The sequence below is a fragment of the Papio anubis genome, chromosome 6, assembly GCF_008728515.1.
Source record: "Papio anubis isolate 15944 chromosome 6, Panubis1.0, whole genome shotgun sequence".
Classification (NCBI taxonomy): Eukaryota; Metazoa; Chordata; class Mammalia; order Primates; family Cercopithecidae; genus Papio; species Papio anubis.
The window spans coordinates 36,428,982-36,442,034 of record NC_044981.1 but is presented as its reverse complement, the minus strand read 5'-3'; the positions used below and the strand labels follow the sequence as shown (position 1 = coordinate 36,442,034).

Genomic DNA, 13,053 nt, shown 5'->3' with positions numbered 1-13,053 from the left:
GGCATAATCTATATTTCAAGTTACATCTCTTGCTCGCAAAAGCTGGAATTAGTTGTACTTGTTTCTGTACTTATTCTCTCTCTCTATGGTGTAAGCTCCCAGGGGCAAGATACACTTCTTTTGCATGTTCCTACAGAATCTACTACAGGACTCTGTCACAGCAGTCTTTTAGTAAAGTGCTGGATTGGCTGCCTAACCACAGTGTCTAGCTGGTCCTATAATCCACGTAAGCAACTCCTTCTGAGGGTGTGATCTGTAACTATGATGGCAGACAATACAATAAGATCACAACTTTAATCGGCCATGATTATGAAGTATTTCTGAAGATCCTTCTCAAGGGTGGTGCCTTGGAAGCAGACACAGGTATAAGGAATAAATGCCAGCCCACCTGCTGGCGGGAGAGGCAATGGGACCATCTCTTCAGATAGATGAGCAAGCAGGAAAACGGAGAATACAACTTGTCTTGGAAGCAAGCAGCAAGATGAGGCAGTAAAACCCATCAGCATATATCATCCTATCATCGCCTAGTGTCATCCCCAGCCTCTATTAGCCCTCGCTGCATCAGCGCAAGTCCCAGACACTTTATCCTGTTTATAATTGCTGATGAGCAGTAATAAGGCCTCCATGCCTCGGCTCCGTCCGTTCCACTTCGGCACCCACCTATTAGGCAATAACTTTTATTTACAGCCTTGCTTGATGTGTTGTTCTATTAGTAGAGCCAGGAACTGAGTAGGGCAAAAAAAAAAAAAAAAAAAAAAAAAAAAAGCTCCTTAATGGGCAGTATCATTGCAAGGCTCAGATGATTTATAATGCTGCTTTGTGGCTGTTCTATCCCACTTCTTCTGGTAAGACTGCTTTGGGAAGGCTGCACTTCTAACATGCTGCCTTCTAACGGGCACACACATGCTACGGAGCAGCACCTGAAAGGCACTCCCCCAGACCTATCCACCTCCACCAAAAAAAAAAAAAATTCCTAAAGTTTCAAAGGAGCAGAGGAGAATTAAATTCCCGATATGCTTTTTAAATAGTATTGGCTCAGGCATTTTGCCCCAGTGGAGCAACAGAACAGCTAATTAACGAAAGTTCAGGGCTCTTTCTCCTTGGTAAGAATGCAAGCTATGATAAAATAAATGACTATTCCAAAAAAAAAAAAAACACACAGCTGTAACTGCATTTGTGGACTGATGCAAACTGACTTTGTGCAAAGCATGTGAATCACGAAAAGCTCAACAGCAAAGCCTGGACTTCTTACACACACACATCTCCAAAAGAGCAATAAACCACATGACGCTTCTCTTTCCTTTTTATACTAGAGTGCATTTTTATTTTTCAAGTGCAAAAATTCCTCTTGACGAGACTGCATCCTGGCTTGATATTCCACTTATTCACTTATATTCAGCCTTTTATCAGAAGAGGAGCCCCTGCTTCTCCTGAGTAAAGCCCAAATGAGGCCTTGGAAGTAAGTTTTTGACTTTAAGTACAGCAAACTGATACATTATATGTTGTGCTGTAACATAAACATAGGTGGCAATGGGACCTAACTCTCATTTAGGGCTCCAATTACAAAACAGTAAAATTTCCCTCTTCTTATCTGAAATTTATACATTGTGTGAGGTGCCTTTAAACCCACCTAATTTATCTCTATATTGAGTATCAAATCATCTAATTATTAGTATATTTTATCTCACTCCTTCATTCTATTCTTCAACATAAACAACTGAAGCAGACTGATTAAAGTTCTTCCAGGGAAACAAAAAACCTAAGGGAAAGCATTTAGTAGATTATTTCCCTTTCCCAGTCATCCACTGAATGGCCAAAACTCACACACTGTCAGCAAACAGCCACTATGACATGCCATGATAAATTTTGGTGAGAACTGCTTTCTGTGGCAAAACATGGTCAGATGGCACTTTTTGATTAGAGAAATTTTTGCAATCTTGCCAAATATTTGATACTCCTTTTGTCCCCTGCCCCAGGAATCAAATGAACTCCTTCAGGACCCAAGATGATGAGTGCACAAGGTAAAACATTTCTTTAAATACTTTTTCCTTGCCATGACAGATTTACTGTTTTGATCTTTCTTCAATGATTACATTAAACGCTAATAAAAAATGAAAGGTTTATATCTTCCCTAATACTCTCCTGATGGGAACTTGCATATTACATAAGTAGGTCAAATTTCTAATTTTCTGCCTCAAATGCTGATACTGCAGACCTGAGGGAAGAGCTATACCTGAAGGACCAACAAGAAAGATTTGAAAAGTGAATTACACAGTTGAACTCACACCCGAAGCTACCTCCCTTTAAAATGCCACAGAGCACACCTGTAATCCCAGCACTTTGGGAGGACAAGGTGGGCAGATCACTTGAGGTCAGGAGTTCAAGACCAGCCTGGCCAACATGGTGAAACCCCGTCATTACTAAAAATACAAAATTAGCCGGGTGTGGTGGCACGCACCTGTAGTCCCAGCTACTCAGGAGGCTGAGGCAGGAGAACTGCTTGAACCCTGGAGACAGAGATTGCAGTGAGCTGAGATTTCACCACTGCACTCCTGGGCGACAGACTGAGATTCTCTCACAAAAACAAAAGCAAAAACAAAACTCCACAGAGCAGAGGAAGATGTGAAGTCCTCCTTCGAAAAGCCAACTATAGTGTGTAATATTGAACAATACAGTTCGTAGCCACTGACACAACTCTCTAGGATTAAATGTACTGGCTGAAATGTTTCAATGAATATTGACTCTACCAGCAGATAGAACACACAAGTGCAGGTCTTTCTAAGATTTACGGGGCCACTTCTGATTTAACACCAACACTCTTTAGCTTCTGAATCAATTCTAAAAATCTCATATAAACTTTTCGGTAACCTAACAACAAGGAAACATTTCCCTTTAACTGGCTTCCGAGCACCGATGTGAAAGTGTTCAGCACATCAATCTTCTCTTAACTTCCAGATGAAAGGGGTTTTCTTCTCGTCTTTGCAAGAAGAAACAGTATCATAAACAGGCCGTACAAAAGAAGTGAGTCAGGGCTGGGTGCAGTGGCTCATGCCTGTCATCCTGCCATCAGGAGGCCGAGGCAGGTGGATCACTTGAGGTCAGGAGTTCAAGACCAGCCTGGCCAACATGGTGAAACCCTGTCTCTACTAAAAATACAAGTGTGGTGGCAGATGTCTGTAAAACCAGCTACTTGGCAGGGCGGGGTGAGGAAGGAGAATAACTTGAACCCAGGAGAGGGAGATTGCAGTGTGCCAAGATCGCACCACTGCACCAGCCTGGGTGACAAAGAGAGATTCTGTCAAAAAAAAAAAAAGTGAGTCAAGAAAAGGGGAAAACTGTTCTCTTTTTTGGGGGGAAAAAAAAACAATGAACAATACAAAGCTATTCTAGTTCATGTCACTGTTTATCACACTGAAAGGAAAACAGGTAACCCAAAATAGGGAGGGAGGGATATAAAGTAAAATTGAATTAACATGCTTCTTATAGGGTGGAAAGATGACAGTTTCTGGAAAAACTGCCTTGATATTTAACAGGACTGTTCTTAGTCCCATCTGCTTTAACCTCAGACAGTTCTACAGCTCCCCTATGGCCTCACAAATAGTTATTTTATTTGCTGTTCTACTAATTATAATCACATTTTAAACATACACACAGCATGTTTTAACCATCCTTTTTCAAGTCTATCAGAGAGAATATTATCTACATGTGCTGGATGTTTCTCCCAATGTTTTCTTGTAGTAGTTTCATAGTTTGAGGTTTCAGATTTAAGTCTTTAATCCCCTTTGATTTTATTTTTGTATGTGGAGAGAGACAGGGGTCTAGTTTCATACCTCTGAACATGAATATCCAGTTTTCCCAGCACCATTTATTGGAGAGAGTTTCTTTTCTCCAGTGTACGTTCTCGGCAACTTTGTCAAAAATGAGTTCACTGTGGATTTGTTTCTGGGTTCTCTATTCCATTCCATTGGTCTACGTATCTTTTTATGCCAGTTTGAGGGTGTCTTGGTTAGTATAGCTCTGCAGTATAAATTGAAGTCACGTAATGTGATTCCTCCTATTTTGTTCTTTTTGCTTATGATAGCTTTGGCTATTCTGGGTCTTTTGTTGTTCCACATAAATGTTAGGATTTTTTTCTATTTCTGTGAAGAATGTCACTGGTATTTGGATAGGGATTGCATTGAATCTGTGCCCACTTTAAACATAAAAACATAATGTCATGAAGATAGCCAGCTAAATATCCAAACACCTTCCAAATAAAATTATCTAAAGGAGATGACTATAACTCCGGTTACAGTATTTTATTAGCTGAAGGTATAACTTGATGGTTAGAAATGAAGGACAAAAGGGAATCTTCTGGTAGTTTGTTGCCAAGGAAAGTGATCTCTTTCCTTCACAAAATACTTGTTCTTGACAGGAATGTTGCGAGAATTAACAAGAGAACATGTGGAAAAATTCTGAGCTCTCTGAAGAAATGTAAACTCTGTCTAGTAATCTGAAGGTGTGATGTGCTTTAACTCACACATTCTAACCAAAAGCAACCTAGGACTTGGCAGTACTTTTCAACTCTTCATTGACTGTGGAGATCCTAGAACTCCACAAAGATGGTAGGGGTAGGGTGGAGTGGGGACAACCACACACCCTTCATCTATCTAATTGTTCTCTGTTTAAATACCAAAATGATCATGATCATGGTGTTGCTTTTTAAAAAAAAAAAAAATCTAAAGATTACAGAGTTTAACTGGTAATAATTCTGTCTGGCTAAAAGCCATCATATAAAGAAAAGTCTTTCCCATCTATCTCACAAAGACAAACTGATCTTTCATTTGCTACTATAGCTACTTTTTGCAATCTGCGTCATAGACTCACAGTGATGACAAAACAATTTCTTAAAAAGAGTTGCCTCTCTCCTTTTGACAGCTGTAGACCAACCATGCTACACTGCTGCCCACCTCTAAAATATGACAATACCCTTTACCTGATCAAAACTGTAATTGCTTGAAATACAAATCGTGACTGATTAATCAACCACTGAGGTCTTCACTTACTAAACCACATAATAATGGGTCTAATGCTAATCCTTAGAGCTAATTTTCAAAGTACTAAGAAGAAAATGATCTGTTTACTGAAGAAGTCACTAACCTTTTTGAACTGCATAGTCCCATCTAATTGGCCATGTACCTTTAATATGTATATATTTGTGGGTGTATTTGCTGTTTATAAACTGTTTATAAACCGCAGACTGAGAGAGGTTGCTCATGCCTGTAATCCCAGCACTGTGGGAGGTCAAGGCGAGAGGACTGCCTAAGCTCAGGAGTTTGAGATCAGTCTGGGCAACATAATAAGACCTTGTCTCTATTAAAAAATAAAAATAAATAAATAAAAGTAAATGTATGAACACATACACATATAATAAAGTGAATTTGCAAAACATAAATTAAGGCTGAGATAAAGAGCTTTTGCTATTGTCTCCACATACCTCAGACAATACATTGTGTGCCCTCTGTCAGAGACAGCAGACTTAAAGAACCATCTTAGTCTAATATCAGTATCCATTTTCTAACAAACATCATTTATGAAGCTCAAGGCTGCTTTAGGTCCAAACTTGTATGGATAGACTGGCTGGGAGGAGGTAGGTAAGATCTCACTTAAGGTGTCACTCTGTGTCTCCGAAGAAATGACACCACTGTAAAGTAATTATTTACTACCATCTATGCCTGAAGGCCCATGTGGTTTCTGTCTGGGAGACCCCCTTATAATAGAAGCACTGTATAGCACATGTCATAGACATGAATCCTAACTTGAAGAACCTAGACATAAAGGCTACAAGGAACATTCCAGCAAAATAACAGTAATAATTGGTGGTTCAGAAGAAAAATGGTTGAAATCCCCACCATGGGCAACCTGTTGACTGCAGGACATAGAGAAAGATGGAGACAAAGACAGTCAACCTGTGGTTCTCAAAATAAATTCTTTAATTTACCTCTCAAAATCAGGAAGCTCTGTCCTTTAAAATCAGGGCCAATATTTAAGGCTGAGGCAGTCTGGCTAGCCTAAGAGGGCACAGAACAGTCTTCAGACGGCTTAACTTGACGACCTTTAATGTCCATTGCTGAGAAATCTCAACTTTCCTTCAGGCTTTTTAGGAGATGACCTGGACATTGCATTATTTTCCTTCCAAGTCAGAAATTCTCAATCTTTTTCTAGTTAAGAGAGGTATGTATTCACCTAAATGAAGGCCTACAAAGGTATGACTGAGAGCTCAATGCCTATCATTTCACTAATGGAGATCTAAATATTACCACCTTCAATTGCCAGTATAATACCGACACGTAACAAAGAACATGATCAATATAAAATCAGGTCATAAAACTGAGTACAGCAAAGAATGCCAGTACTTCTACTTTACTCTTTCTTCTGCCTAAGATGCCCATTGATGTGTTTATCAACACCATCTAAAGGGTGGCTCACTATAAAGACATAATCTTCATTAAGACAATGGAAACTACCAGTAATTGAAGGTCTACTATGTGAGCATACTCTTTTTATCTTACACCAAACCTGGGAGATTTATCATCCCATTTTACAGATGAAGAACAAAATTTTGAGATGTTGACTTATTTACTTAAAATCACAACTTGTAAGTGGCTAAGCTTAGATCTGAAACCAGATGTGATTTTAGAACTCACATTTTCAAACTACTTGACTGTATGCTATACTTCCAAATATATGTTTCGTTTTTTCCATATTTCATTCAACAGTCTGCTTTTCCACAATCTGGTTAGGAGAAGAAACAATTACAAAATATGAAAAGCAGTAGCATGATATAGGGGAAAACAATGCAGGCTTTAGTGTCTTAAAGATCCGTGTCCAAGTCTTGGCTCCATCACTTACTAGCAATATTACCTCAGAAAATATACTTAAGTTTGAGTGCCCACATTTTTTTTCATCTGTAAAAGAGGAATTATAATAACTATCTTGCAGAACTGTTCTGAAGGTTAAATCACCGTGTATATAAAATATAGAGAATAGTACCTGGCAATGTAGTAAGCATATAAAAAATATCATTATTAGTTTTAGATACACAAAATAGTATGGGATCAGAGAGGAGGAAACAGATCTACCTAGGAGACAGACACAAGTAAATGATATTCACCAGAGTTTCCTGCTAGTTTCAGCATCTGAGTATATGAGTCTCCTTCCCAAACCTCTCAGGATGACCCAGTGTGTTCAAGGTTCAACTCCTTGACTGCTACTTGGACATAGTGGTAGTGCTTAACAGCCTTCTCTGAGGGCCAAGATTAGAAGGAAAGACAAAGACTAAAGTACTGTGCATTTGAAGTGCTGGACCTCAAATCAAAGGACTCTGAATGTTTTCAAGCTTCTGGCTGGAGTGGGCAGGTAGTTGGCTCTCTGACTTCCCACTGGCTAAAATCAGGATGGTCTATCTCACTTCAGGCACAGCTCTTTTCTACCTCAGGAAAAACGATAAATCTACTCTACCTAGTGGAGCTTGGGAACTGAGCACAGGAGGGATAAGAGCACGCCAAGACTATCTTATACCCCCTACCCTACCTCAAAGCTGGTCATTTGGAAGAGAAGAGTATAATTGAGTTCCTTAGAGTTCAGTGCCTGGATGTTACTTTGAAACTATGCAAACATGGGCCTGACTGAGGCCTAGCATCAAACTATGAGCATTTAAAGGAGCTGAGGTTTCAGTGTTAAGTTTGTACATGGAAATAGTTTGTGCTATTTCTGCTGGGTTTTTTAAGTTACAAGGATTTTTTAAGTTATGAAAAATACTCTGACTGTGACCTTTAGAAAAACAATACAATTATTTCGACTCTTCCAAATATAATCCTTGAGATATTTTAAATAGCAGACAGCATTATTAGAAAAGGTAAATATCGCTTAAAATAAATTAAGCTATAGGCGAAGGGAACAATGGGCATTCTGACTGCTCTTTGAAGTGACACAAGATTCATGACTTCATGTTTAATAAAAATGCCACAGATGCACAAAGATGTTTTTGGGACTCTGCATCTAAAAAGAGAAATCTCAGTATATCCATGGCTTTAAATCAAATGACAGAAAACAATTTTCCAAAAATACTAGGATACTACAATAGTCAATTCAAAACACTGATTTTCTACATTAAAACTATTAAAATTTCAATCTTGGCCCTCAGATTAGCTACATGCTACAAACTGGGCAATGATGTGCATTTCTGTTATGTCTTAATAACATTCTTCAGATATTAGAAATTATGTATATATTGATGTCCACCTTCTTGGATCTAGCTGCCAGCATTTACTCAGTCAGTCTGACTCCCCAAAAACATCACTCTGACCTTGACCTCTGCTGACACTCCACTGTCAATACTAAGCACATAATATATCACCTCACAACTGATGGAAGAAATCAGAGACCCTGACAAGCACACCAAGTTAGAACCAGTTGCTAATTTCTGTGAAGAATTCAAATAAGGATGAATTCACATAAGAATGACGTACATACCTGTACCACAGGATCTTTTTGTTGGTGTGATTAATGAGACATGAGCTGTGTCTGTGCATGGCCCACCTAGAAACAGAAAGGCAGGTGCATCAGTCAGGACACATCCTTTACATGTCCATATAGTTGCTTTCCTGAGTAAAGAGAAACTTAAAAAGGAAAAGATCAACCTGCAAATACAATGACGAGAAGTAGTAGGAAAGACGGTGGTGGTGGTGGGTTAATTCTAAGGACCTAATTTTAGTTCAGCAGTTTAGTCTATAGAGATGCATAGTCTTTCTACATTATAACATGCTTTTCATAAAAACAAAAAACAAAAAAAAAACCAAAAAAACAGCCAAGTCTCACATAACGTTAACAAGTTAAAGAATAAAAATTTAATTAGAATTCAGATCTAGGTGAGAGGAAATTACCCACAAGTTTGGAAAGATGCGTTCCTCCACAGAACGATGAGCAGGAGTTCTCTCTCTTAGGTTGGTATCTCAGCAGTCACTCTACCTTGGAATTTACAGAAAAACTAGCCTTACATAGTAAGAAAGGGAGGGCCTTAAGAAACAATAAACTGCTTGTCAAAAGAAATAAGAATCATTTTCACATAGAAGAAAGCATTGCTGACCAAGGAAGAACATCTAGTTTCATTATAAGAAATATGATAACAAGAGGCCCTTTATGCAATCTTGGTGGGCCCAGAGATCTGATGCATAAGCATAATTCAAGAGTATGCAAGAGATACAGTTGTTGGGTGAGTGAAGGCTTGAAAATCAATAATTTCATTTTGCAAAATCAAGACTTTCAACACATTTTGAGGTTGATACTGATACACACCCCAACACTTTCCACTGACATGCCCTGGGATGGGCAGTGGTGATCATAAAGGAATAGAACACATAGGCAACTGTTACACATTTATTTTAAAAAGGGTCCCCAGGTGACTGTGACTAGCAGAAGGAAAACATGGTTACTTGGCAGAGTTGTGTATCTCCTACAACAAGAATTCATATAAGTTACTCACTGAAAAGGAGGGAAAGATGAAGGAGCTCTGAGACCTGTTCCTAGAGTGCACAGTGCCGAGATTCATGGGTTTAAGGACTTGGAGAGCCCACCTAAGAAGTTCACTCTCAGCTTACTCTTTACTATAACAAGGCCACAATAGCAACAACCCTTAGTTAGTGTAAGAAGACACAGAAGGGAAATTTTGAAAGAGGAAAAACCAAGTAAGTGCATTGTTGACTTCAAAGAACACTTAGCAAATACCTACTATGTGTCACCACACAGGTTAGTCCCACAGTCAGGGAGATCATAATCTTTCTTAAAACAAACAAACAAACAAAAACCCAAAAATCCTCTGTACATAAAGAACAATACATGACAGCAATAAATAGCTAGACGGAAAGTGGCCAAGTGTCAAAGAACAAGAAACAGGTAATAAATGCTATATGTAATGAGGAAGGAGAACATTCATCATTGGCTTGTATTACTTGGAAATACAAGAATTTGAAAATAAGGCAAGAATAAATTGCAGTTTCGAAAGTCAGACCAGAGAGCAGAGTATTTCAACAGAACATTTTTCTACAAATGTTACATTCACCAGAAAAAGTGTGATGAATTAAAATTCCAGAGGTTCAAATGGTAAACTGTGACATGAAAACAGGCAACATGAAGAGACAATGAGAGACATGCAAAGCTAACACAGCCTCAACATCCTCAAAAACCCTCCTGGGATTGGCTTCTGTAGCTCCATAAAATGCTGTAACTTCTGCTTCCATGTAAGGCTTCTTTGTTTTTGTTAATTGAAGCCTTCTTATTTCTTGAAAAGTATAGGCTTTTTAGAAGACTGAGTTTAAGTCTGACAACTACTCTCTACTTGCTGAGTAATCTTGGATAAATAATCCTCAGTTTCTTTAACAAAACAAACAAAAAAATGGAAACAGTAAAATTGCCAATAAGTGACTTTTGATGAACCATCTGTACAGCAAGGTATCATAAACCATAAAACTTTATATTATATATCATCACTTTCTCTTCCACTTGATTTTATGTTCCCAAGGATCAAGAATCACACTGTTATCTACTGTTGGGTCACTGCTATGTAGACAATGAATGCTTAATAATGTTCATCAAGCGACTACTGCAAACTATTTAATCAGAAGAGTAACAGTTTATATATGTGTGTGCGTGTGTATATGTATATGTATACAGACACACACACACATATAATACCAAGTTCTGTCATACGTGTGCAGAACATGCAGGTTTGTCACACAGGTATACACGTGCCACGGTGGTTTGCTGCACCCATCAACCCATCATCTACATTAGGTATTTCTCCTAATGCTATCCCTCCCCTAGACCCCCACCCTCCAACAGGCCCTGGTGTGTGACGTTCCCCTCCCTGTGTCCATGTGTTTTCATTGTTCAACTCCCATTTATGAGTGAGAAAATGCGGTGTTTGTTTTTTTTCAAGGAAATTTTAAAATTAGAGTGTAACATTTGAGAGAATGCAATATTAGAATGATGTGTATAGAACTTAAATGTACATCCTAAGGGATTTTAACACATACATACTGTGTAACGGCCATAGATCAAAATATTAGAACATTCCCAACATCCAAAAAGTCCTGAGGATCATTTTTAAAAATATAAGTTCCCAAACCCTGACTCTGGAAATTTTGATGTAGTAGATTGGGGTGGACATAGGAGGAAGTTACTGTACTTTTCTAAACTAGCTGAGCACAATGTAAATATTAACAGTTCAGTCAGTTCTAATTTCTGATTACCCCTAACTCAGTATCTGGCCAAGATCACTGAGTTCCCATAACACCATGAGCTGCACAGTGCATAAGGGTCAGTAACAGCTTAACTAACAAAATACTTTTTTTAAAAGGACATAAAATAATTCATCCAGTAGAATTATATAAGAAAGGAGAAACTGTCAAATCAAAACCCCTAAAGAAATCTGGCTGAGACTCATGAATTAACACCCGTATTTACAAATGTGCTAGAAGATTATCATATAAGAGAATCTTTACCTTGCCTTTAGCTTGAGAGTTTATTCTTTCAAAAATTTCTAGTGAATAAATTTCTGTAGGTTTCTGCAAATAACTGTAAGGCTGCCTAGCATATCTCAACATGCATCATCATGAAGGTGTTCTCCAGAGAGCTTGTTAAACTAACAACCCAATCCAATGTATTCACTATATTACAGTAAAGTACAAATGGAACCATAGTTGAACCAAGACAAACTGACAGCAAGAGTACCTGGCAGTAATAATATATCCCAGCTTTGATAATTGGGCAATGTTATAAACAGAGAACTTACGAGTTAAATTTGGTCTGGCAAACTACAACCTATGAAACACCAAAACCGAGAACAGGAACATATCAGCACCACACATATATTCTACACTAATTGCACTGTCATCCACACAATTACAGTTAGTTCCAAATCAACTCTGTTAAAATCAATGCAGGAAATTAAGGGCCACTCACAGAAAATGTTTTCAGGTTTCTGCCCACAACAATAAAAATATAACATGGGTAACATTTGGTTACAGCAAACAAAATAGTTTTGAGAGTTGACAGTGAGGGTCAAAGTTCCTTTTCTGGACTTTCTAATGCCTGAGAGTGTGGCTGGCATTAAGTCCCCATAAATCACTGTAAACTTGACTCCCACTTTTTACCTTTCTTCTTCTTTCCAAACAACAGGGTAGACAGACGTAGTAACTAAAGAATCAGATGAGGAAGCCTCTTTATGATTGTGTGTTCTATAGATGAATGTAGTGTGTATGTGTATGTGTTGACTAGGACTGAGGTTGGGACAATAAATGTATTTCTAAGCACAGAACAATTCAAACCATTATCTTCTAGCCTGTATCAGTGGCAACTGAGTTTGGGTTTATTGATGTCTAAAAAAATTACAAAGTTCCTTGCTTAATACGACAGGTTCTTGGGATTCTGAGCCAGATGATATCAAGATTAACCAACCTGAAATAACTTTTAGCCAATCATCATGAATGCTTTTTGCTTTCTTTTACTAAAGCAAATTAAATAACTGAATTTTTTCAAGTTTCTTCATTATCCGGAGATATTTATTAACAGACTAACATTTTGCATTTGATATTACATTCAGAGGACTTTTTCCTTAAAAAACATCAAGTTTCAACAATTTAATGTTTGGAGTTTGTGAGTGAATAAAGCCTCTGGTAACTGTGGTTTGTGACTAGAGAAGAGTGAATATTCTACCTCTTCTTCTAGGGATGTTTCTATTCTTGTATTAAAGGTGTCATATATAATGCAGCACTGCGGATCACATTTGCAATTCCACATGAAAGCCATGAAACTATATTCTTCAGCTGTATTCCCAACAAGTAGAAATTGTTACAGCATTTGCAATATGGTAGTAGATTTTCCCAGGGAAACAGTATTATTGACTGCAGCCCTATAAAGTTGAAGACATGGGTCAAATCTGCATACTCACTTCACTGTAACCTACAAAAACAGGAGTAGATGAAGATACCCCATTAACTATCAACACACACATTT

General features: G+C 38.1%; 1 protein-coding gene across 3 annotated transcripts in view; it reads right to left on the bottom strand.

The window, feature by feature from the left end:
- Positions 1–13,053, bottom strand: part of ZFAND3 (zinc finger AN1-type containing 3) — a 348,445-nt gene that overhangs the window by 83,970 nt on the left and 251,422 nt on the right. For 2 of the 3 annotated variants that reach the window (XM_031667679.1, XM_017957429.3), the window contains exon 4: positions 8,515–8,580. The exons of the other annotated variant lie outside the window; for it this stretch is intronic. In XM_031667679.1, coding sequence (XP_031523539.1) covers positions 8,515–8,580 — 66 coding nt within the window. The remainder of the gene's footprint in view (positions 1–8,514; positions 8,581–13,053) is intronic. 3 annotated transcript variants of the gene reach the window in all.